This window comes from Saccoglossus kowalevskii, chromosome 20 (assembly GCF_978046115.1).
Source record: "Saccoglossus kowalevskii chromosome 20, keSacKowa6.1, whole genome shotgun sequence".
Classification (NCBI taxonomy): domain Eukaryota; kingdom Metazoa; phylum Hemichordata; class Enteropneusta; family Harrimaniidae; genus Saccoglossus; species Saccoglossus kowalevskii.
Window position 1 is genome coordinate 18,578,811 of NC_140660.1, and position 27,596 is coordinate 18,606,406.

The 27,596-nt window shown below is 34.9% G+C and overlaps 1 protein-coding gene across 1 annotated transcript in view; it reads right to left on the bottom strand.

Moving 5' to 3' along the window:
* Positions 1-27,596, bottom strand: part of LOC100369361 (talin-1-like) — a 192,519-nt gene that overhangs the window by 52,964 nt on the left and 111,959 nt on the right. Inside the window, exons 8-17 of the mRNA XM_085494559.1 lie at positions 27,196-27,338; positions 25,477-25,604; positions 24,683-24,746; positions 24,001-24,105; positions 16,547-16,636; positions 14,928-15,095; positions 12,150-12,315; positions 7,503-7,591; positions 3,584-3,724; positions 1,875-2,035 (exon numbers count right to left, since the gene is read on the bottom strand). Coding sequence (XP_085350685.1) covers positions 1,875-2,035; positions 3,584-3,724; positions 7,503-7,591; positions 12,150-12,315; positions 14,928-15,095; positions 16,547-16,636; positions 24,001-24,105; positions 24,683-24,746; positions 25,477-25,604; positions 27,196-27,338 — 1,255 coding nt within the window. The remainder of the gene's footprint in view (positions 1-1,874; positions 2,036-3,583; positions 3,725-7,502; positions 7,592-12,149; positions 12,316-14,927; positions 15,096-16,546; positions 16,637-24,000; positions 24,106-24,682; positions 24,747-25,476; positions 25,605-27,195; positions 27,339-27,596) is intronic.

Below are 27,596 nucleotides of genomic sequence, written 5' to 3' on the forward strand. Positions count from 1 at the left end.
GATCATCTATTTAAATAGTAGCCAGCTATTGTGGGATTATGGGAAATCACCCTGATTTCACAATTATCATGCCAACCAACTTAACTTCTCACAAAATAGTCTGTTTTTCCCTTACTCCAATTTTTTACCATTTTATTTGTTCAAAATATATGAATAATACAAATATTATGTTCGTATTTTGAGCAAAATTCAATTTCCAATTTTCGAAATACGATTAAGTTCATGTACCATCTTTAAAGGTCTAGTGCCCTCACAGTTTCCTTTGGCAGAATTTCTCAGGTGATCTCAGAAAGAGGCTCCTAAAGGAACCTGGACTCAGTTTTGCTGGCCTGCTGCTTGTTTTGCTGTCAACAGTGCCACACATTTTAAGAATTGATCTTCCTTGCAGAGCAACTTAGAAATATTGAACACGCTGTTGACAGTGCCAAGATTCTTGCAGAACATTTTAAGAATTGATCTTCCTTGCAGAGCAACGTAGAAATATTGAACACGCTGTTGACAGTGCCAAGATTCATGCATAACATTTTAAGAATTGATCTTTCTTGCAGAGCAACTTAGAAAGATTGAACACGCTGTTGACAGTGCCAAGATTCATGCATAACATTTTAAGAATTGATCTTCCTTGCAGAGCAACTTAGAAATATTGAACACGCTGTTGACAGTGCAAAGATTCTTGCAGAACATTTTAAGAATTGATCTTCCTTACAGAGCAACTTAGAAAGATTGAACACTTTTGTTCTTATTTCTAATGAGTTCGTAGAGAATGCGAGTCCCTAAAGAGTTCGACACGTAAAGACTTTAAAATTCAATTCAACAGAATTGGTCTCTGAATCCCAGTAGAGAATTTTGTAATATCCATTCTACTTTGGGTTACCAAAAGTCAACATCCACTGGGTTATCGAGACAATACCGAATATGAAATTTCCAACTTAATTTATCATAACGTTGTTTTTGAATTCTGTCACCACTTCAGTACGCTATGAGATGTGGAATATTGAGATGCAATGCAATCTATTTTAGCTGAAATTTATTATGGATGAAATAAATGTCAGCATCTAACAAATATTCATAATAATGAATATTCATGAGCTGATAATGCATATTCATGAGCTGATAATGCATATTCATGAGCTGGTGATGAATATTCATGAGCTGATAATGAATATTCATGAGCTGATAATGCATACTCATGAGCTGATAATGCATATTCATGAGCTGGTAATGAATATTTTTATGAGCAGATGCTGGATAGTTATGAGCAATAATGAATATTTATGAGCTGATAATGCATATTCATGAGCTGGCAATGAATATTCATGAGCTGATAATGCATATTCATGAGCTGGCAATGAATATTCATGAGCTGATAATGCATATTCATGAGCTGATAATGAATATTCATAAGCTGATAATGCATATTCATGAGCTGATAATGCATATTCATGAGCTGATAATGAATATTCATAAGCTGATAATGCATATTCATGAGCTGGTGGTGAATATTCATGAGCTGATAATGAATATTTTTATGAGCAGATGCTGGATAGTTATGAGCAATAACGAGTATTCATGAGTAGATGGTGAATATTCATAAGCTGGTGCTGAATATTCATGAGTGATGGTGAATATTCATGAGCTGGTGCTGAATATTCATGAGTGATGATGAATATTCATGGACTGGTGCTGAATATTCATGAGTGATGATGAATATTCATGGGCTGACTGAGCATTTAGAAGCTGATATGCCAATGACATGCAAACGATATGCAAATAACATTTGGATAATATGTAAATAACCCAAGATGGAAACATTATTCAAAAATATACAACCAATGCAAATTGTATGCAAATATATGCAAATAACAGATACTTACATAGTTGTGACAGCAGATCCTACAGCAGTGTAGTTAGTATCATCTGGATCACCCGTTGTCAGAGTAACGATTCCGGCAGTTGCCGCAGACATAGCTCCCAGTTGTGATTGGATATTTTGCCGACTCACATCCAAAGTGTCCTGCTTCCATTTTAAAGAGGCCTGCAAAGAAAATAAATATAAGTTTATGTAGCCTCATTAGACCTAATAATAATTCGATCAACAAATCACAGATATTATTTTTAATAAAATACCAGAGGATATTAGAAATTTGATGGTCATTTGAAAAAAAAAAATATTTTCTGGATTTGTGATAAAAAATTAGTTCATCATGAGGATAACGCAAAGTATGCATGATGGTAGTACATAGCCCCGAACTGGCTGAGTGATTTGGCTGAAATTATTTTTTAAGAATTCTTGCCCCAAAATTTCATAAATTTTTTGGCAAAACATTTGTCAGCAGTAAGTTGGAGTTATTAGTTTACCATGAAACTAATGTGTACCACAAGTATCAAATAATAGGCCCACAAATAGTTTGAATACAGCTTTAGAGACACAGCTTGAAAGTTGTGGGTATAGCGCCCCCAAGTGGTGGGTGTAGAGCCCCCAAGTGGTGGGTATAGTGCCAACAAAAAGGTAGGTATGAGACCTACATACTTTGAATTTTTTTTAATCACTTAGGCCAAATAAATAAGATGCAAAGTGATGTTTTAACCAAACTAACAGACACACGCACAGATGGACACACGCACAGACGGACACATGCACACACAGACACATGCACAGACAGACGTACGCGCAGAGTACAGCATACTTACAGGGTCAGTACCAAGGTGTGGTAATTCCGCTGGTCTATCTAAATCAGAATGTGCTCTATCAACTTCAGAAATAGCAGTAGAAATATTTCCCATCAAAGACTGCAAAGTGATGTTTTAACCAAACTAATGGACACACACACACACAGACAGACACACACACAGACAGACGTACGCGCAGAGTACAGCATACTATGCATGATGGTAGTACATAGCCCCGAACTGGCTGAGTGATTTGGCTGAAATTATTTTTTAAGAATTCTTGCCCCAAAATTTCATGAATTTTTTGGCAAAACATTTGTCAGCAGTAAGTTGGAGTTATTAGTTTACCATGAAACTAATGTGTACCACAAGTATCAAATAATAGGCCCACAAATAGTTTGAATACAGCTTTAGAGACACAGCTTGAAAGTTGTGGGTGTAGCGCCCCCAAGTGGTGGGTGTAGAGCCCCCAAGTGGTGGGTATAGTGCCAACAAAAAGGTAGGTATGAGACCTACATACTTTGAATTTTTTTTAATCACTTAGGCCAAATAAATAAGATGCAAAGTGATGTTTTAACCAAACTAACAGACACACGCACAGATGGACACATGCACAGACGGACACATGCACAGACAGACGTATGCGCAGAGTACAGCATACTTACAGGGTCAGTGCCAAGAGGTGGTAATTCCGCTGGTCTATCTAAATCAGAATGCGCTCTATCAACTTCAGAAATAGCAGTAGAAATATTCCCTATCGAAGACTGCCAATTGATGTTTTAACCAAACTAATGGACACACACACACAGACAGACACACACACACACAGACAGACAGACAGACAGACAGACAGACAGACAGACAGACAGACAGACAGACAGACAGACAGACGCGCAGAGTACAGCATACTTACAGGGTCAGTGCCAAGAGGTGGTAATTCCGCTGGTCTATCTAAATCAGAATGTGCTCTATCCACTTCAGAAATAGCAGTAGAAATATTTCCCATCAAAGACTGCTGTGCTGTTGTTAAACTCGGCTGCTTGGGAGCTGCTGCCTGTCAACATCAAGAAAAAATAACATGCATCAATAAAGAGATGATAAATATGATAAGCAAATGTAAAAAAATATGAATAATTGAAACATTAAAATGGAGTTCACACCCTGCGTAGCAAAGCATGAACACATCCATATTTGTAAAACATCTAATTTTCGCTGGTTGTAATTTTTTATGATTTCGGATTCGATGGCATTTGTTAAGCCAAAATTTCATTAAAGTCACCAACATTGAAATTTTCACTGCTACTAAATGAAATGTCTCATGAAATTTTGTTTTCCGTGAAATTAAACAAATTTACTATTAAACAAAAAAAAAATGAAATGCATCATTGCAAATGTTTAGAATTTTCCCTAGGAAAAGCTGCCAAACCTTTTATTTGTCTTGTTGGACTAAAGATGATAGTGCACGACTTTCACCGACTCATGAAATTTTGTCTCTCCCAAAATTAAACAAATTTCATAATATAAAAAAAAATTTAAATGCATCTTTGCAAATTTAATTTCCCCTAGGATAAGCAGCCAAACTTGTTTTTTTTTTGATGATGTTGGACTAACGATGACAGTGCAGACTTCCAAGCTCGTCAATATGACATTTAAAACATCGCATTTGTTTTAAGACGAAACATTTGCTGAGGCAACTAATTGTACGCCATATAGCCTCCTGTTTTACTAATACATCCACTTAGACGCACGTCTTTACAAAGTAAAATTACATCACATATTTCAGTCACACACTCATAGTATGAATGCATGTAAAAGTAAATAAGCACATAACGGCAAACAAATACTAACGCTAATCTTTAAAAGGGAAATGAAGATTTTTTTTTCTCCAAGACCATTTGTCATGCTTACAAGATTTTACTGACGTAACCGCAGAATGCTTTAAGAGATATAAATACGTCTGTCGCTTTTAGTTACTTATTTGGTTGTTCCAATCGAACGTCTTTGCAAAATTATGCATCGCTTAAAACGAATGTCATGATTAGAGAAGAAAACGATACGTCTGTATTTAGTCTATTAGTATTCGCTGACATACAGTACTGTCCGAGTGTAACTCAACATTTACCTAGATTTAAGCCCGACTTACAGCGAGCCTAGCTTGCTTTGAAAAAAAGACATGAATGTCACAGTCTAAAAAACACTCATGTTAAAATAATACATGGAACATCTGCAAACAGGTGAATTATTATGTACTCTATGTGGGTACAACTCATCATAAAGTGATTTCCCTCACTTAATGTAGTATTGTACTGATAACTGAAAACTTCCATTGACCCGAGTCCAAAATCTCAGAGTACACAAGTGCAACCAAACTATTACGTGCATATTCGGCAGAGAATTATTCATCAACCTGCCAAGTTTCATCGATATCTGCTGCAGAATTTCAGAGAAAATGGAAATAAGAAACTACACTCCCCTTTTTTTCAGGCTGTACCTGAAACGAGGACTAACTACTACAGATCTGAATTATGTGGAGTAATCTGCTTAAATACTTTCTATATCAGTAACATAAGCAGTAAACTACTAACATTTGGCAAGTTGAAAATTAAAAGATTATAAACTTTTCCTAGCAAAGTTATGCATACATGACCATGTTACAGTACAGTCTAAGTTCAAACTTTAGCTAGATTTAAATCGACTTACAGCAGGCTTAGCTTGCTTTCAAAACTGTCACATATCTAAATTGTGCAGCATAATCTACCTAAATATTTCTGATATAAGTAACATAGGTAAATACTACAAAGAATATGTTGAAATTATTGATGACAATAATTCTATGAAAAAACAAAACCAGTTTGGAAGTTACTGTAAAACATGTCCTTCTAGCTAATTCAAAGTGTCACTAATTTTCATATTTTTTACACTAACTCAAACAAAACACCAAAAAATCTTTTTAGTAAAAATCAAATCCAGTTAAAATTAAGTAACCTACAGTATCATCAATTTTCCAGTTTTATTAACGGAAACTTTATGTTTTTTATGAATGGCCCTAATAAAATTAAAGTGATACAGTGAGAAACAACCCTTTTTTTTGTAATGGCCAAATATTTAAATTAGTTTCATCTAATTACCATATAAGGGCAATGATCTATCATTTTATACAGTTAACGTTAACAAGCGTATATGTAAAAGACATCAAATTAATCACTTGAAATATTGACTTGTTTTAACCTCTGGTAGGCTCGACTGAAATCGGCCTTTGTAGACCTGATATCAAACGGAGTAACTATCAATCAATTTGACAAATGATGCAAATTTTATATTTAAATCATTTTTTTTAAGAAGATTCTTAATGAAGACATTGTTGGTAAAGTACATATGACCTATATCAGTTTGACGTCACAATCTGTCAAACATTTTCCATTTTTTCATGCAAAGTGATGTAATAGCTTTCAGTCATTATGAATACTGAAGCTTTAAAAAAGGGATAACTTGAACATTTTATTTCTTTTTGCCTTCTATCAATAAATCACAAAAAAATTTTATAACTTACAGTGAAATTTTAATTGGACTTTACAGAGTGAAAGTTGCAAAAAAAAAGGAAAAAAAAGAAAAATGGCTGATTGAAGAATGCACGGATCAGTGCTTATTTAAAAAAAAAATACTAGTAGCAGAATACACGGTACCAGCATCAAAAACTAGGGGGCATACTAATTCTTTTAATTAAATTTCCAGGTTTCTTTAAAAATTACAGTTTTATTTGATTTTCTGTTCTTTCATTATTACATTTGCGTACCAACAATAATAATACATATAAGATGCCACTCACTTATAAAACGGAAACTCAAAATATTAAAATAGTTTCATTGTTTGGCATGATTCAATATAACGAATTAAGGTTGCCGTCGGTTACAATGGCCCCATATAATGCCTTTAGAAATCAAGTTACATTAACCAAATGTTGTCATGGTTACCACTAATTGAAGAACAAAACATATACAGCATTGAGTAATGGATAGAGCATATATCGCCAATACTGCATTCTAGCAAATTCTCAGTTATTTGATCGCTTTTGCTGCCGAAGCGACGTAAGATGGAATCGAGGGTAGGTTGGGTGAACAACTGGAGGCCACAAAACAGTATCATCACCATAAAGATGTTATCATGTACATTATACCATCAGAATAACAATGACAACAACAACTCATGACATTAAAAATAAATGCCATTATTTCGAACTACTGTTTTTTTTTAATTATTTCAGTTATTACTAATCTTAGTTCAGTAATTTATTCAATGTTAGTTTGAATTCAAATGTTTACAGTGTTTACAGTGTGAATTCAAATGTTTACAGTGTGAATTCAAATGTTTACAGTGTGAATTAAAATGTTTACAGTGTGAATCCAAATGTTTACAGTGTGAATTCAACATTTTGCAGTGTGAATTTAACTTTTTGCAGTATGAATTCAAATGTTTATTTAGTGTGAATTCAAATGTACACAGTATGATTTTAAATGTTTAGTGTGAATTCAAATGTTTACAGTGTGAATTCAAATGTTTACAGTGTGAATTCAAATGTTTACAGTGTGAATTCAAATGTTGACAGTGTGAATTCAAATGTTTACAGTGTGAATTCAAATGTTGACAGTGTGAATTCAAATGTTTACAGGTGCAACTGATTGTCAGCGAATTGCTAACTTGCTGCCCCAATACTAAGACTTGCTGTTTACCTGGCATATATTTTGGTAATGACTAATAACCATTTCTAAACATAGTGTTAAGAGCCAGAGTATCTGCTCTGGAGGAAGATACTAAAAGAGAGGAGAGGTACTCACCAGAGGGGCAGTATGTGCACTATGTGCCTGTCCTTTCATTGTTCCATGCTGAGCTTGTTGCATTGTACCAGTACTGTAACTAGCTGCACCTATAAAAATGATATGACCATCAGAATAACAATGACAACGACAACAACTTATGACAGATAACACTGACAACGATGACTCATGACAGAAGTTGTCACATATCTAGTCCCATCAAGTACCAAGATAACATTGACAACGACAAAACCTCATGACAGATATTGACACATATCTAGTCTCATCAAGTACCAAGATAACACTGACAACGACAATACCTCATGACAGATATTTACACATATCTAGTCCCATCAAGTACCAAGATAACACTGACAATGACAATACCTCATGACAGATATTTACACATATCTAGTCCCATCAAGTACCAAGATAACAATGCCAACAACGACAACTCATGACAGATAGTCACATATCTATTTGCATCAAGTTCCAAGATAAAGATGACAACGACAACGATTCTGACACATGACAGACTCCTTTTTGCACGTCTATGGCTTACCAAATTTCAGAAATTTTAGAAAGAGTGACCAACAAATACAAGTTAGTCATAATAGTGGATTTCTTTATCCTCGGGGCGAACATCCGGGTATTTTCACCGCCTGGCAACCCGCGGCGGTGAAAACAAAGACCAAAACTCGCATAAAACGGTACTTCGGGATGATTGTTGAGACCCCCCTGAAATATGTAACAAGATTAGCCCTACGTGTGTAACATATATAAATTTGGTTGTTCGCGATTACTTTAAAGTTGAGTTTGTGTTGTTTTCTCGAATTTTTACCGGCTCGACCGGCGTTCCACAGAGCCCATAGAAATGCATGGTACAGTGGTGCGCGTTGTAGCAACGTGGAACGTCTGTGACGTAACTCCGCCCCCGAGGATAGTATGTTCTGTTCGACTAAATCAACAACAAAAATATGTGCACAAAATTATATATATGGGTAGAAATGGCTAATAGGTTAAATTGTGCAAAATTAAATTTTGAGTTTCACCAAAAATATGGATAGGTAAGATTCATAGAATAGTTATTTTTTTCTTCTGCATAATCAACAAAATTCTCATATTTTAAACCTTCTCTAGGCCTTAACAAAAGCTAAGTGTTTGCGTCTAAAGCATATTTTGAACAGGCTTGCCGTACCATCTCTGTTTTCAGTTAATACGAAAATAACAACACAACGACTTAATCAGTCAGTGAAGTCCGTCTCACAGGAAACAGATTTCATAGTTAATACAAAGACGAACAGAATGATAATAGAAAACATCAGAAATCGACATTACATCCTTCCGCCCATCAGGCGTTACACTTTATCTATCACCATGGCGATACATAAAAGAGAGCAATGATGGAGGTGTGAAATAAAGTAGGAACTGTCTTCTTCCCAAATAGTTGGGTGGCTAATGAAGCTTTTCAAATGATGATATCATTAACATTATTGACAATGGCGCGTCATTTGGTGTTTGAATGTATGAAAATGAGAATTGTTCAGACTTTCTAGATTAACATATAAACAAGCAGCCTATCGGCTGTTAGCAATGCACATTACAATTAAAGAACTGAAGATATCATTAGAAAATGAACAATATGTATATAAAAAGCAACGGGACAAATCTGAAAGAAGTCCACACGTAGTACCTATATATGTAATATAAAAGCAATCAAACTTGCGGTTTTCAACAAGAAGTCAAAAATATCACTTTTTACCAAAAATTACAAAAATATTCACCAAAATTAGAGAATTGAAGATATCAACATGAAATGAGCAAGTCTGACTGAGGACCACATGTAGTACCTATATATGTAATATCAAAGCAATTGGACTTGCGGTTTTTAACAAGAAGTCGAAAAAATACCACTTTTTACCAAAAATGACAAAAATATTCACGAAAATTAGAGAATTGAAGATACCATCATGAAATGAACAAATCTGAGAGAAGTCTACCCAAGGTACATATACACCAAGTATCAAAGCATTCAGGCTTGTAGTTTTCAAGAAGAAGTTGAAAAAGTAAAACATTGACACGGACGACGGACAATCACTCATATGATAAGCCCCGCTCGACAAAGTAGACAGCGGAGCTAAAAACCGATGGAACAAGTGTTATCAGAAGACAAGCGAAAATAACTCATTTTTGCCAGACTATTTGCTCAATACTGGGGTCATCAAGAAGTTTCAAATTCAAATTTTCACAAAATCTTGTCAAACAGTCCAGCAGTGTAAACACTGCCCCCTGTGGTTGTTAAAACTTCCAGCTGCTCGCGTGATGGCTGGTTGTGCTACAAATCCCCCATAAACACTGCCCCTATGGTCATGAAAACTACACTTACTTCCACCTGCTCGCATGATGGCTGGTAGCACTACAAATCCCCCATAAACACTGCCCCCTACGGTCATGAAAACTACACTTACTTCCACCTGCTCGCATGATGGCTGGTAGCACTACAAATCCCCCATAAACACTGCCCCTATGGTCATGAAAACTACACTTACTTCCACCTGCTCGCATGATGGCTGGTAGCACTACAAATCCCCCATAAACACTGCCCCCTACGGTCATGAAAACTACACTTACTTCCACCTGCTCGCATGATGGCTGGTAGCACTACAAATCCCCCATAAACACTGCCCCCTACGGTCATGAAAACTACACTTACTTCCACCTGCTCGCATGATGGCTGGTAGAGCTACAAATCCCCCATAAACACTGCCCCTATGGTCATGAAAACTACACTTACTTCCACCTGCTCGCATGATGGCTGGTAGCACTACAAATCCCCCATAAACACTGCCCCCTACGGTCATGAAAACTAAACTTACTTCCACCTGCTCGCATGATGGCTGGTAGCGCTACAGAACCCCCATAAACACTGCCCCCTACGGTCATGAAAACTACACTTACTTCCACCTGCTCGCATGATGGCTGGTAGCACTACAAATCCCCCATAAACACTGCCCCCTACGGTTATGAAAATTACACTTACTTCCACCTGCTCGCATGATGGCTGGTAGCACTACAAATCCCTCATAAACACTGCCCCCTACGGTTATGAAAATTACACTTCCACCTGCTCGCATGATGGCTGGTAGCACTACAAATCTCCCATAAACACTGCCCCCTACGGTTATGAAAATTACACTTCCACCTGCTCGCATGATGGCTGGTAGCACTACAAATCCCCCATAAACACTGCCCCTTACGGTCATGAAAACTACACTTACTTCCACCTGCTCGCATGATGGCTGGTAGCACTACAAATCCCCCATAAACACTGCCCCCTACGGTCATGAAAACTACACTTACTTCCACCTGCTCGCATGATGGCTGGTAGCGCTACAGAACCCCCATAAACACTGCCCCCTACGGTCATGAAAACTACACTTACTTCCACCTGCTCGCATGATGGCTGGTAGCACTACAAATCCCCCATAAACACTGCCCCTATGGTCATGAAAATTACACTTACTTCCACCTGCTCGCATGATGGCTGGTAGCACTACAAATCCCCCATAAACACTGCCCCCTACGGTCATGAAAACTACACTTACTTCCACCTGCTCGCATGATGGCTGGTAGCGCTACAGAACCCCCATAAACACTGCCCCCTACGGTCATGAAAACTACACTTACTTCCACCTGCTCGCATGATGGCTGGTAGCACTACAAATCCCCCATAAACACTGCCCCTATGGTCATGAAAATTACACTTACTTCCACCTGCTCGCATGATGGCTGGTAGCACTACAAATCCCCCATAAACACTGCCCCCTACGGTCATGAAAACTACACTTACTTCCACCTGCTCGCATGATGGCTGGTAGCACTACAAATCCCCCATAAACACTGCCCCCTACGGTCATGAAAACTAAACTTACTTCCACCTGCTCGCATGATGGCTGGTAGCGCTACAGAACCCCCATAAACACTGCCCCCTACGGTCATGAAAACTAAACTTACTTCCACCTGCTCGCATGATGGCTGGTAGCGCTACAGAACCCCCATAAACACTGCCCCCTACGGTCATGAAAACTAAACTTACTTCCATCTGCTCGCATGATGGCTGGTAGCGCTACAGAACCCCCATAAACACTGCCCCCTACGGTCATGAAAACTAAACTTACTTCCACCTGCTCGCATGATGGCTGGTAGCACTACAAATCCCCCATAAACACTGCCCCCTACGGTCATGAAAACTACACTTACTTCCACCTGCTCGCATGATGGCTGGTAGCACTACAAATCCCCCATAAACACTGCCCCTATGGTCATGAAAACTACACTTACTTCCACCTGCTCGCATGATGGCTGGTAGCGCTACAAATCCCCCATAAACACTGCCCCCTACGGTCATGAAAACTAAACTTACTTCCACCTGCTCGCATGATGGCTGGTAGCACTACAAATCCCCCATAAACACTGCCCCTATGGTCATGAAAACTACACTTACTTCCACCTGCTCGCATGATGGCTGGTAGCGCTACAAATCCCCCATAAACACTGCCCCCTACGGTCATGAAAACTAAACTTACTTCCACCTGCTCGCATGATGGCTGGTAGTGCTACAGAACCCCCATAAACACTGCCCCCTACGGTCATGAAAACTACACTTACTTCCACCTGCTCGCATGATGGCTGGTAGCGCTACAGATCCCGTACTTGCATGTCCTATCTTGTTCGTCTGGTGTTGCATGATGGTAGCTCTAGCAGGAGAAACATTATCTTCCAGTAACATGGCGTCGTCTTCTCCCTCCATTCCAAGACGATCTGTTCCCTTTTTCTGAAAAAAAACAACAATGTTTCGAGAACATGTTTGAAACAACTACTTAAAAAAATTCTTATTATCGCCAAGCATGAAATGCATGCTGGGAACGAGTAACGATGATAGACAAGCTGTATGTATCACCAGTTTTGGATTGTGGTGACATCGGAAAGGACTGAAGTACGGCACAGGGAAGACAGCACTTCGTGTCAAAATAGTTATTTTTTCTTCCAAAAGATGCATTTTAATTCACATTTAACAATTTCCGGGGATGTCTTATCATCCTAGTCACTCAAAATTACATTCCCATACTGCAAGACTGTAAGGTTTTCCTGACCAATATATCGACTACGAAATTTTGACGAGTAAGGAGTAACAAACAACAAAATACGAGTTCACAATTCAGACATTCTAAATTAAGCTATATATATAGATGCGAACAGTAGACACTGATCACTGCATGAGGCTACCTTTGTCAATGAATGTCATGATTTCTATATTTATATATTAGATTATATTACATATTTTTTAATACATATAATGCTTTACCCTGTTCTAGGAGTGATGTATTACATACATGTAGTTGTAAAATATGCAACTTTAAAAATTAAATCATTATACAAGAAATAAGTAATGTTATTATTGATAATCAATCTGCCAGGGGTACTATCGGGTATTAAACTACTGGGTATACTGCATGTAAAATGTCACTTCCTTTTCAATCCCAACCAACTTTACGCGTGTAAGATAAACCAAACATTGAGTATTCAGCAAACATTCGTGTTAAATTACAAATTGACTTTAAATGAATGCATGTACTTTTACAGACGTTGACTAAAAGTAGGCACATGTATCTTCGAATAATTTGCATTTTAATGTACTGACTCGCAATCGTTAATTGCTCACGTGGGACGCTCTGTGTCTCTAGTTAAAAAGTTAAATATTCAAAAAAACCCGAAATTAAACGATTAAACATTGAGAATTTTCTCCAGGGGGTTTCTGTGAAAGACATCACTAGAATGCGAAATCTGCGATAAATTGTCACTAAATGTTGACAGACTCGCCTTCAAAGATAGTAATTTGAATTCTTTTCCAAATCGCTGACTCACAACGGTGTGACAAAGAATTTAGAATGCTGCATCTGATAGTGAGTGTTAAGTTACCATAAGTTAGACTTAAACTGGTACTGTAATTCACGGAAAGTTTTGAGAAATTTAGTTTTTAATCAAACTAATCACTCACTCACATTAATCAAACAGCAAAAATGGGTGACAGAAAATATTGTCTGAATATATTCAATTCGTCACACTGCTCTTAAAAAATAAACAACGAAATAAAAAAAATTGAAAAACATTATGCATCATGAAACTCTAAACAAGGGTAAATAACCAAGGGCACATGGCTTCCATAATGATAAATGGGGTCATTATCGACAAAATCTCACTCCATTTAAGATCTTTCACAAGCAATCCTTATTAATGACACGAGAAATTAACGAGAATACTTCTATAAAATTAAAGATCACATGTGTATATATCAAGGTCAATTGAGGTCAAAGAGCAAAGCACTGAAGTCGTTTGATAAATTGACAAAATGAGTAATCCGTTTTACCAATTGCGAAAAATTCAATTTGCTAATAGGTAGCTTTCAGCAAGAATTATTCAGTCAAATAGGATTTAACCATTTAATAGTCTTATTAATCAAAATTAGTAAGACCCCGCCCCTCCAAATAGTTTTTGTTTTTCATCATCAAGTGCGTTAGTTTGAAAACATCACCTCACACATTTTTTCTCCCGCATACCGGTGCGCCACACATGGCAGAAAGGAGAAATGTTTTGTTTTCTGTTTTGTTGCTCCAAATCCAACTTTAATGTCTGTATTTCAAAAACTTATTTAACAAATGTTAAACTTTCAATCAATTTATATCTTCATCTTAAAAATATGTAAAAAAGAAATGAATATGCATTGTCATAGACAATTTTGAATACAAACAAGTTTTAGTATTGGAAAAGCAGTCTACAAAAACACGATTGATGTAAATATTTGATAAAAACAATGGTGCCCAATGATAAAATAGTAAATATACTTCAATGTTGAGTCTGAACTGTCATTCGAACTAACTAAGGGAAGAATTCATACTGATGAATTAGGTGACTAAGATACAGTTTTGAATAGTATTAGTAACCATGGCAGCCCACAGGGTTTGACCAGACATAAAGAAGTTAAAAAATATTTCTGTTCTAAACGTTTTGTATTTTGGCATTCCCATGATGTATCCTTGAGAGGAAAAGATGTATAATAATAAGGTTATTACGAGGATAACGAAAAAGTATGCACTCAGACAGTACGTTGTTGCATTGATCTCAGCTTCACATCGATCAATACTCCTGCTGTACTGTCTTCATGTATACTTTTCAGTATCCTCGTAATAACCTCATATTAGCGATTACAACAACGATGACAAACATTTTTCTTTCATTTTTGATGATATGGGCAATATGGCTAGCAATATATGATATAAATAAGAATTGTCGGCGAGAATCCTAATACTGGAATTTGTTGTCGGATGACACAAAGATGAAAATTTTACAGTTATCATAATTTTAAAGATATTTTGATTAAATTCTCACCTTTTTAAGAATGATATCAATGTATCCGGCAATCAACGCTGAGATCTGTTCACCTTCAGTTGTCTGAACCGAGTAGTAAGACTCAGAATAGTCACCGAAGTCAAGCGTGAAACTTTTCGGTGATGCCGCCCATCGTCTTACACACGTCAATGGCCATGTCTTCAATATCTATTATCACAAAAATTTTCATTTAATATGATTACTCAGGAGAAAAAATGAACATAGAAGAGATAGAAATATTGACACAATGGCCATCTTGGAGGGGTGCCTTTGCTAAATGCTTGAAAAAATAATAATAATACTGCTAATAATATAACATACATTATTATTCATTTTTTAAGGGTGTGCACCCACCCTACAAGTATATGTACCATACCTACCAATCTGTCAATAGGGTTAACAAAACTGAAGTGTTTAACTGTGGGTACTTTACATAATTGTGACAGGAAATACCCCCCCCCCCCATATAAGTAAATGAACCATCCCTTACCAATCTGTCAACCATGCTTAACAACTGACGTGTTTAACTGTTGGTACTTTACATAATTACTGACAACGATGACATCTGTATGCCAAACAGTAATTATTCATTTCCTGTGATTTTTTTTGATTAATTGAGTGATTTGAGGTTGTGAAACTTCGGTTTTAACGCCGATAATTGGCGCATCAAGTTGGCACCTCATAATCAGTAACAACAAGCAAAGGGATTTGATTTTCACCACCAGACTTTCTTGCAAAAATGTGTTTTTTTTTCTAATATTCTTCAATATTTCTGGAAAAGAACCATAATTTTGGAGCCAACAGCAGAAATCTGGATCAATTTTCAGTTTTTACCCCCAAAAATTTGGCTATTTTTGTCTCAATCTTCTGAAGGAAATTGCAAACTACATGTATATACAGGACTATTTTGTGAATTTGTGATGAAAACAGGGAACAACAAATGTTTCCATATTGATAACGGACTAGTTTTAAAAGATTTGCTAAAAGCAAATAGCACATTTACAGCAAAGCTAGTACCGGTAAATTAAAACTATTGTCAAAATGGTGTGTCATGCTTGGTCTTAGCTTTTTGTGTGAAATCAAGTAATTTCTGTAATGCTTATGTTTCGAACTGTTTACCAATAGTTGCGCGCAGAACAATATAGAACAGTAGAATACGCATGCTGTAAAATACTTTTAGCTGGAATTAATTTTCGCTGAGACAAATTTTTGGGTGTTTTGTATGGAATTTATTTTCACTAATTTTTAGCAAGGTAAATGTAAAATATAGGAAAAAGGGTATATTCGCTGGATTTTATTTTCACTAAATTACTCCTTCAGCGAAAATTAATTCCCACTCAAAATAAAGTAATTTACAGTATGAGCATTTCAGAGTAAAACCATCAGTGATATGAGGCCAATGCAAAGCTGCGCCTGATTGGCTATCAAACCATAATACTCAATAATCAAACCAATCAGAGAGCAGCTTGTTTGTTGACAGGTTTTTTCAACCTATCAAATTCTTACATGTATATAAGCTTCAACGCAACATTTGATTTTGAAAGACTCTTTCTGATTGGCCAACAATAGTATGTATAATACTGAATAGCCAATAAGATTGAGTGTTACAAATTTCTCACCTCCTTGGTTCTCTCATCCACTCTCACAATGCTCTCTTTGTTAATTCCTAACAACCGCGGTACAAGCTTGTTCTTTCCTTTCATTTTCTCCTGAAACAAGAAAAAAAATTGAACTTGGTTGACATTTTTAATTGATTTATAAGAAAATCAAGTCTAAAAAATTTCTTGAGTGAAAAAAAATAATATTGAAATCCATGCAAACTGTAAATTTGCATAATTACATCACTGGTATATTTTTAGAATCCGAACGTGATTAAGTTGAAATCATAACAATTTCCACTTTATTTCTTTATCAGATCATAAATCATCTTTTACTTTTTATTCAACAATGTTTTTTTGCAAATTTTAGAAGAAACTGACAGCAATCGGAACATTTTCACCACCAGACTTTCTTGTCCAAATTTTTCTCCACTTTTTGACTCCCATGTGCGAAGCACAAAATGGGAGTCTTTGCAGTTAGTGTGTCTGTATGTGTGTATGTGTGTATGTGTGTATGTGTGTATGTGTGTATGTGTGTATGTGTGTATGTGTGTATGTGTGTATGTGTGTCCGACTGTTCCACTGCTATCTCAAGAACCATACATCGGTTTTTGATGAAACTTGGTGCATAGATGCTCTGGGCCAATGCGCAGATTTGATTAGGTTTTGGTAAAAATCCATGCTCGTTAATTACCTAATTTGCATGATAATTAGCTAATTTTTAGCTGTTCTATGACTGTTCCACTGATATCTAAAGAACCACTCATTGGATTTTGATGAAACTTGGTACATAGATGCTCTGAACATATGCGCAGATTTGATTAATTTTTGGTAAAAATCCGTGCATATTAATTACCTAATTTGCATGATAATTAGCTATTTTTTAGTGGTTCCATGACTGTTCCACTGATATCTAAACAACCACTCATTGGATTTTGATGAAACTTGGTACATAGATGCTCTGAACTAATGCTAGGTTTTGATTAGTTTTTGGTAATAATCCGTGGATACTAATTACCTAATTTGCATAATGATTAGTCAATTTTCGGTTTTTCCACTGATATCTCAAGTACTAATCATCACATTTCAATGAAACTTGGTACATAGATGTCATACGACACTGCACAGACCTGATAGTTTTTATGGTAATATCAGTACATATTAATTACCTAATTTGCATAATTAATTAATTTTCAGCATTTGATATAAGTAGTTAGCATTACATTTCAATGAAACTTGGTACTTACATACTCAAGGACTATGCAGAGATTGATTGTTTTCGATAAATATTTGTGCATATTAATCACCTAATTTGCATAATTAGTTAATTTTCAGCTTTTCCACGGGTATCTCAAGTACTAATCATCGCATTTCAATGAAACTTGGTACATAGATCCTTTAGGACTATGCAGAGACCTGATTAGTTTTAGGGTAAATAATTGTGCATATTAATTACCTAATTTGCATAATTAATTTTCAGCTTTTCTACTGATATCTAAAGTACTAATCATCATATTTCAATGAATCTAGAATTATGCAGACCCAATTAGTTTCCGGTAAATATTTGTGCATATTAATCACCTAATTTGCATAATTAACCAACTTTCACACTGATATCTCAGGTACTATACATCACATATCAATGAATGTACATGGATGCTGTAGGACAATAGACAGACCTGAATAATTGTGGGTTAAAATCTGTACATATTAATTACCTAATTTGCATAATTAACCAATTTTAATCTTTCACACTGATATCTAAAGTACCGTAAAAACTCCAAAATTTCGACCGGTTTTAAATAATTTGTGTTAGAAATGTGACGTGTTTTTAGAGTCAAAATTAAGGTGCATTTTCGGACGGTCGAATTTTTCAGAATAGAAATCAGCAAAAAAAAATGGGGATGATAGACAGTGTGCTTCATTAGTTTTTAAAAAATGCAATGTCCGTCAATTGACGTAAACTTCCTCATGTTTCACGGTAAAAGCAAAGGTCGTGGCCGAGTTGTAACTCAAAATCTAAACAAAGTCATCAATCAGTGAGTATTATGACAAGCAAAACAAAACATCAAGACGCGGAGAAGAGGTCAGCACAAAACTAATAGGTCAAAAGACAAAGCTGTCTCGCACTACCTAGGAAAACTTGCGAATGTTCGAAGTACAGGTACCCATTGGACAAAAGATACATGGAAGTTTAGCAAACGATCTCCCCGACCCAGTGCAATGTATCCGGTTAGAATCAAAGCTCACGTGTCCCTTATTTGAGCACCGTACCGGTGATTTGAGGGACCAAATTCTGCCGTAAATTCGCCCTTGGATTAAAAAATATAATGGGATTTAAGAAAATAAAATGGGACTTTTAAGGTGTATTTTGGCGTCATTTTTCGGACATTTCAATCAATCCTGCCGGCTAAAATAGAGTCTAAGTTTTACCGTAGTCATTGACGTCTGTCTATTCAAGAGTACACGTGTATGATTTTTATCGTGACTAGCGTGAGCGGGTAAGCTTCCTTTCGAGAATGAGCTGTTATCACTGTGAACAATGTTAAATTATTCTTCAGATGACCAGTTTATTTTTTAAAAACAACTAATTTTTTTATTTAAAAAAAATCATGCCGTTTTCGCATCATCCAGCTTTTTGATTGGTTAATTAGCGATTTGACCTATTTGACCTAAGAGAACATGGCGGATATCCTACAGCATCAAACGTTTATACGAGACCGGAATCATTCGCTTACGATGAAACTAAGTTGACTTTTATTTGTATTTCATAACCATTCAACAAATTTATTTTGTGTACATTATTATAATCACTACTGAGTACAGTAATAATCAACAATTCAGAAACGCAGCATGCCAAGATTTTTGTGTTCGTTTTTATTTGAAACTTCGTTTATTTAGAATATATTTTCGTTACCAATAAAATAAAAATCTCTCAGTCAATCAGAAACCCGCATTCATGCCTTTGAGGAAGGTCCCGTTTGAACGCTCACATCGTTTTTTTTTTCGTTTGGGGGAAAACTAAAACTGGTCGCAATTTTCGAATAAGAATGAGTCGGCAATTTTTAGTGGAGTCGAAAATTTGGAGGTAAATAAAACACCGAAACCCGGCAAATAAATAGGCGGTCAAATTTTTAGAGGGGTCGAAATTTTGGAGTTTTCACGGTGCTAATTATTCCATTTCAATGAAACTTAGTACAAAGATGCTCTAGGACAATGTACAAACCTAATTAGTTTGGGGTAAAAATCTGTTCATATTAATTCCCTAATAAGCATAATAATTCATAATTTTTTGGTTCTAATCACATTTCAATTAAACTTGGAGACATAGATTTTCTGTTACATTGCGCAGACCTCATTAGTTTTACACTCAAATCTGGTCATATTAATTTTCTGATTTGCATAATTAGTTTTCAGCTAAGTAATTTCGAATTATATTTAATGTGTCTCCAATACTCTCAGCACATGGGAGTTCTTTCTAAGCTTTCTTTGATTTCTTATATTCTTCAATATTTCTCGACATGAACACTAATTTTGGAGCAAACAGTAAAAATTTGAGTCAATTTTCAGATTTTATTCAAAAAATTTGGCTTATTTTGTCCCATTTCTATGAAGACAAGTGCAGACTATAAACGGAACTATTTTGTGAATTTGTGATGAAAAGAGGAAATCGGTGGTTAAAAGGTTAAGACACATAAAACAATATATGCTCAAACTGTGAGGTTAATCTAATAAAGATACATAGTTTAAGGGTCAGAGGGCAAAGGTTAGTGATTGACCCAGATTAATCTTTAAATTTCAAACATTAGTTTTACATTTACTTGATTAAAGATTAAATCTGACTAATAGCCTTAGTACTGAAAACTCAGATATATTGTAAATCTTTCTCAAGCAAAGTCTACATTACAAGAAAATCTGTTGGTATTATTTGTTTACCATTTTCCATGTTCATTTTTATGTATTTTTTTGTGTCATATTTTCAAACTGACAGAAATTTTTCATTTTTTTTTTTTTACGATTTCTTTGTTAATTTTGGATCAAAAGGACATAATTTTGCACTGACTGCACATTTTTATGTTTTTTTTTATGTATTTGGACCTTACGTAGAGGACGTATGATACAGTAGTTTTCAAATGACAACAAAAGCTGACTTTGGCATCCATTAAAAATTATTTTTTGCATGAAAAAGTTCTTGAATGGCATCTACTGTAATTTTTGAATGCAAACACTTGTCTAAAAAATTTACCCAAGATTGAGAAACGGAAATATTATTTCGCCATCCAGTTCTGATCAGTATCATTTTGTAAAACTGCATGCTTTTAATAACAATTACTATAGTCTGTTTCCATGACAGTCACATCTTCACCATTTAGATCATTTTCGGTGATTCATTTTTACACAAGATTGCAAAACATAAAAGAAAATTGACATGTCCGAAGTGAATTAATTTTTAAATGAGGAGACTAGAACTAGATTGTCGCATCAATTACTCCATGACAGTCACATCTCCACTATTAGGACATTTTTGGTGTTTTTATATTTACTGTTTTGGAAAACATAAAAAAAAAAATAGATTTAGAGAAGAGAGACAACTATGATGTCATTTTTCATTGTCACATCAATGTTTCCATGACAATCACATACCCACTATTAGATAATTTTCGATTTTTATTCAAGAATGCGAAACAGTAGATAGATTTTGGATGTCCAAAGCGGAATGATTTTAAAGGAGAGCACACTGTCACTGGTCGTGTCCATTTAAATAATTTAGTCACATTTCCTGGCACAATTCAGCGTGTCCGTTTTGACGTGGAATTCAATATGAACAGGAAAGATACAGTGGCACGTATTCTCGAAATCCCACTGCTAGTATTATTGAGTTTTCGTGCAAACATAACTAACCAAATATTTGAACATGTCTGTTCTGCCTGAAAGCATACTTGGAGAAGGTTTTTTTGTGATGCAAGGCATTTAAAGAGCAAACCCTAGGTTGTGCTTTTTGAAAGGAGTGTACCATTAATTTAGAGGGGTATGTCGGGATTGTAGAGTACAATACATTTGGAGGTGTACATTGGGATTGGAATGTACCATTTATTTTGAGGGGTATATCGGAATGATTGCCCTTAAAGGGGAACCTTCAAAACCCAGGGATTGCACCAAAGAATCATGGGACATTGTTTATGTTTACAATGTTAATCTATCTTTTGTAATCCATTGTTGTTTTTAATCCAGAAAGTAAATTTGCTGTGAGATTAGGCTTAACTGAAAGGTGCCCCTTTAAATCTAACTAGGTTTTCAAGATAATCTTGAACAATATTTAACCATTTCACCACCAAACTTTCTTACTCAAATTTTTCATCACTTTTTTCTTATATTCTACATTATTTCTAGAAATAAACCCTAATTTTGGAGCCAATAGACAAAATTTGAGTAAATTTTCAGTTTTCACTTAAAAAATATTTGACTATTTTTGTCCCATCTTCTGAAGGAAAGTGCAGACTATAAACAGGACTATTCTTTGAATTTGTGATGAAAAAAAAGGAACTGGTGGTAAAAAGGTTAAGTAATCATTATTGTAAATCACCGAAAAATGGATGGGTTGACCATATGCTAATTAGAGACATTACGTTTTCTTTTGTTCTAGGTCCAATATGCAGTCAGAATGTCGGTTCAACCATTTCACCACCAAACTTTCTCCCCTGAATTGTCTGTACTTTTTTTCTTATATTCTTCAATATTTCTGGAAATGAACTTTAATTTTGCAGCCAAAAGACAAATTTTGGGTAAATTTACATTTTTTACAAAAAAATTTGACTATTTCTGTCCCGAGCTCCTGAAGAAAATTGCAGACTATAAACAGGACTATTTTGTGAATTTGTGATGAAAAGAGGGAACTGATGGTGAAAAGGTTAACAGCAATTAATACAGTGTTCAGAAAATGACAATGTACAATGTAAATTTTAAGAAAGTGAAAAGAGACACACCAACAGATCAAACAACAGCTGATCAGATCACCTACAAAAAGAAATTAAATGAGCATTGCAAAACTGACAGTGCCTGGCGTTCTGAATAACGAATCGTAATCCCAATGAGCGACGGTCAAAAAAGTGCGAAGAATTTAATTAAATAATTCAGTGGCAATATAATTAACTGTCAATACAAAACAGACTTTCAACAAAAATGACATAAATAATTTGAGTATAAAATTAATCATGAATGACACGCAGTTGAAATATTTAAAAATACACATTTTTCTTGGCTTAGAAAAAAAAAAAAAAAAACGGTTCTGGCCAATTTGTTTTCCTAAATTGATGCAGGAGCGTTTTTTTTTTTTTTTTATCTTAAAATTTGTCAAAGAAATTGTGCTTTTTATTTGATAAAATTTAATTTCTTTTTTTTAATTTCAAAAATTTGAGCAAAAGAATGTGACATAAAATGACTGAGATGGAAAATGACAGAAAACTTAAATACTGTGAATACATTTATTATTCACTGGGTTTTAATTTTACTAAATAAGCATAGAGCATTATATGGCAAAATAAAATTCCAGTGAAAATAAACGGTTTTACAGTATTTTCGTTAAAGACTTCATATTTTCGGAAAAGTTTGAATAATCAGCGAATACAACAAAGTGTAAATGAAAATAGTACAGCCATCTTTGATTTGGTCAATGTGATCCTGTACTGCCTCAGTCAAGAAGTTTGCAGTGTTTCTAATGAAGGCTACTATATTTACTCTATTACGGTAGTACCTTACGAAAAAATTGTATAGAAATTCTATAGAATTTGTATTGATTATTCTATAGAAGTGTATAAAATTTCTATAGAAATTCCATAGAATTTAACAGACATTTGGCACCTTTTCTATAGAAATTCTATCGAAATTTTACGGAATTCTAGATCAAATTTCAGAAAAATATATTTTACTTACCCCGGGTAAAGTTTTGACTGCTAGAAAAGTTTTCCCTTAAAATTCAAGTAGTGTTCTCACCAGACATGAAACATTTGCTTCATGGTTTATATGTTTATATTTTTGTTCCAGATTTTTTACTCTTTTACATTTTTGCATAATAAACATTCATTATTATTTACTGTAAAATGACTAATTTTCCCTGGGTTTAATTTTCACTGATTTAGCGTTTCAGGCATATTTAGTGGGTTTAAAATTCACGGTTTTATCATTTGAATAATGTGTTTCATGCTCAATTTTACATATTCACTGGGTTGTAATTTAGCGCATTTTCCAGTCAGCGAAATAAGCAAAATTAAATCCCAGTGAATAATTAACTCTTTTACAGTATAACAGACATGTATTAATCTTTACCATAAGGGAAATACTTCATGTTCACGTAGTTAGTGAAATATTTTCTAAACAGATTGGACAATTCTGTCCCTCATATTTAGTTCCCAGTGAGAACACAGTCCAAGAAAATCTGTCTCTTGAAAAAATTAGGACGACAATTGAAACACACGTACCTTGACAAGAAAGAATGTGATGCCGTATGTCTTCAGAGACCTACAGAGTTGTGTGTATCGGACTTTAGCATCTAATTCTGACACTTCTAGCAACTTTCTGTGTTCCTGAAATAAGATACGATAAAATTAAAACACTAAAAAAACCACACCACTAACGGCCTATCCCATAACGCTTTTGAGAGAGATGCAATTTTTTGTTTGATAGTTGGAAATCAAAAACTTAATTTTTGACTGCCTCAATTAGAAATTAAAGTAGAAGTCATAATTTTTGACAAAATTGGTCAAAATTCGTGTGAAAATGTTCATGACCCCCCAAACTCCTTTAAAATATTTACTATCCACACTATTCTGCTTATATTAACCCCCTAACTCGCTAGCAGTTTTTATTCACACTTCTTTGCTATGCTAATTTAATGACCACCTAACTCATTAGCTGTTATAAAATAACAATGGTTTATGACGACCGATTATTTTAGACAATTTTTGCAAACTTTATTTTTTGCTTGAAATTTATTACAGTATTATGAAAATAAAATAACAATAAACATTTTTCATATATTTTACACATTCAACCTGTCAAAAATTAGTGAAAATAAACTCCATACGAAACACCCTAAAAAATCATTTTAGTGAAAATTAATTCCGGCTAAAGTAAATCATTTTAAAGTCTACGGTAACTTACTGCATAGATTCTTTTTTCGCAACCTTTCGTCTTCACATATTCCTTTGGAAGAAATAACTTCAAACTGCAAACAGAATATATTTAAAGTGTAAGTATGTCGTATGTCTGAATGATCATGACGACTATGTATCATGAAAAAATTGAGAAATGTTACCAAAACATTTAAGACAGTTTGATAACTAATTTTTACACTACTGAGCATGTTACTGCACATATATGCAGTGCATTATGGGAGATAACTAATTTTTACACTACTGAGCATGTTACTGCACATATATGCAATGCATTATGGGAGATAACTAATTTTTACACTACTGAGCATGTTACTGCACATATAAGCAATGCATTATGGGAGATAACTAAATTTTACACTACTGGACATGTTCCTGCACATATATGCAATGCATTATGGGAGATAACTAATTTTTACACTACTGGCCATGTTACTGCACATATAAGCAATGCATTATGGGAGATAACTAAATTTTACACTACTGGACATGTTACTGCACATATATGCAATGCATTATGGGAGATAACTATTTTTTACACTACTGAACATGTTACTGCACATATATGCAATGCATTATGGGAGATATCTAAATTTTACACTACTGAGCACGTTACTGCACATATATGCAAAGCATTATGGGAGATAACTAAATTTTACACTACTGAACATGTTACTGCACATATAAGCAATGCATTATGGGAGATAACACACGCGTGATGCGACGACTAACGCTCTTTAACAAAACATCATACTCGGTCACATTCAGTGTTTCGATACTTACTCAAGGAATCCTGGCTTGTGTTTGTTTTCAATGTGATTGCCAAACTGAATCTGACATTGCGTACCGGCCAACTGACATGACTCATCTAAGGTAGCTGGATGGGTGCCATTTAAAATATTATCACGACACTGAAAAAAAAAAATCATCATTAATCATCATTAATTAAAAAAAATTTCATCATTAATCCACAAATCGTTCTGTTTATAGTCTGCACTTTCTTTCAGAATATTGGGACAAAAATAGCCAATTTTTTTGAGTAAAAACTGAAAATTGACTAAAATTCTGTTTATTGGGTCCAAAATTAGGCTTCATTTAAAGGAATATTGAAAAGTATAAGAAAAAAGTGCAGACAAATTTGGGCGAGAAAGACATTAGCCAAATTTTGGGTTCCTGTGCATATTCCCCATGATGCCACGTTACTGAAAGCGCTCACAACAGAAAGAGTGGTTTAAATATGGAAACAACTGTCAAAAATGTTGAATATAATAATCATAAATTTATTCCAGATTGGCAATGAATGATGATAACAATTAAAATCATAATTAGAGTGAAGCATCATGGGTCATTGGACTTACATCAACATTCCGAACAATAATTTAAAAATACAGTAATTGCAGAGTGTTCAGGCATTTTCAATTTAATTTACCTATAACACTTTTTTACCTCAATCAAGGGGATTATGTTTTTGCAGGTGCCTGTCTGTCTGTCTGTCTGTCTGTCTGTCTGTCTGTCTGTCTGTCTATCTGTCTATTTGTCAAGCAAGATATGGACGAGTTATGGACGAATATTCATGAAATTTTCGCAAGGGATTTGTTTTCCTTGGTACAAGGATCAACAGATTTTAATTTGGGGAAAATCTTTGGGCTGTCACTTGATTTTTTTTTGAAGTAGTAAAATTTGTAATTTTCCATTTACGTATCAACATATCTAATATAATTTTTACAATTTTTTTTAATTTTAGCTGTAATTAATTAATCTTGGGCTCTGAATATATACAATAAGGGAAGGACCAATTTAAATCTTGAGGTTTGAATAAATACATTGAAGGAAAGACCGATTTAAATCTGGGGTTCTGAATAAACACATAATTTCAATCAGGGGTCTGAATAAACACATTAAGGGAAGGACCAATTTAAATCAGGGGTCTGAATAAACACATTAAGAGAAGGACCAATTTAAATCAGGGGTCTGAATAAACACATTAAGGGAAGGACCAATATAAATCTTGAGGTTTGAATAAACACATTAAGGGAAGGACCAATTTAAATCTTGAGGTTTGAATAAATACATTGAGGGAAAGACTAATTTAAACCAGGGGTCTGAATAAACACATTAAGGGAAGGACCAATTTAAATCAGGGGTCTGAATAAACACATTAAGGGAAGGACCAATATAAATCTTGGTTTGAATAAACACATTAAGGGAAGGACCAATTTGAATCAGGGGTCTGAATAAACACATTAAGGGAAGGACTAATTTAAATCAGGGGTCTGAATAAACACATTAAGGGAAAGACTAATTTAAATCAGGGGTCTGAATAAACACATTAAGGGAAGGACCAATTTAAATCTTGGGCTCTGAATACATACACAATTTAATCTTGGGTGTTTTTTATGAAGTTTAATTTTGCTGAGTTGATCATAATACATGATTCATCCCTTCAGCAAAAATAAATATATATGTCCACTTTTGATAATAGAAACCCTGGTTTAACATTACCTGTATGTACAAAAGGTTCAGTTGTACCGGATCCCTGGAGTCAACATTCTGGTCAGAATAGAAGTATTTCCGTCTAAATATCAACATTTCACCTTCCTCTACACCTTGTTCACGTAATGTCCTTGTATGATCCAACCAATTTACTGTGAAAGTAAACAAATTATTAATGTTAACGACGACAACGATAACGATAACGACAGACTGAGCAGATCTCATCTTCAACCTAAATATTCAGTTTGAGGAAGCTAAAATTAATTGTACAGTTACACTTTTTCTAATGTTTTTCAGTATTTTACAGGCGTCAGGATCAAGAACATATAGGAAGGGTATTTATGTTTAAATGTGGAGTACACATGTTTAAGCATAGGGTGTACATGTTTAAATGTGGAGTGTACATGTTT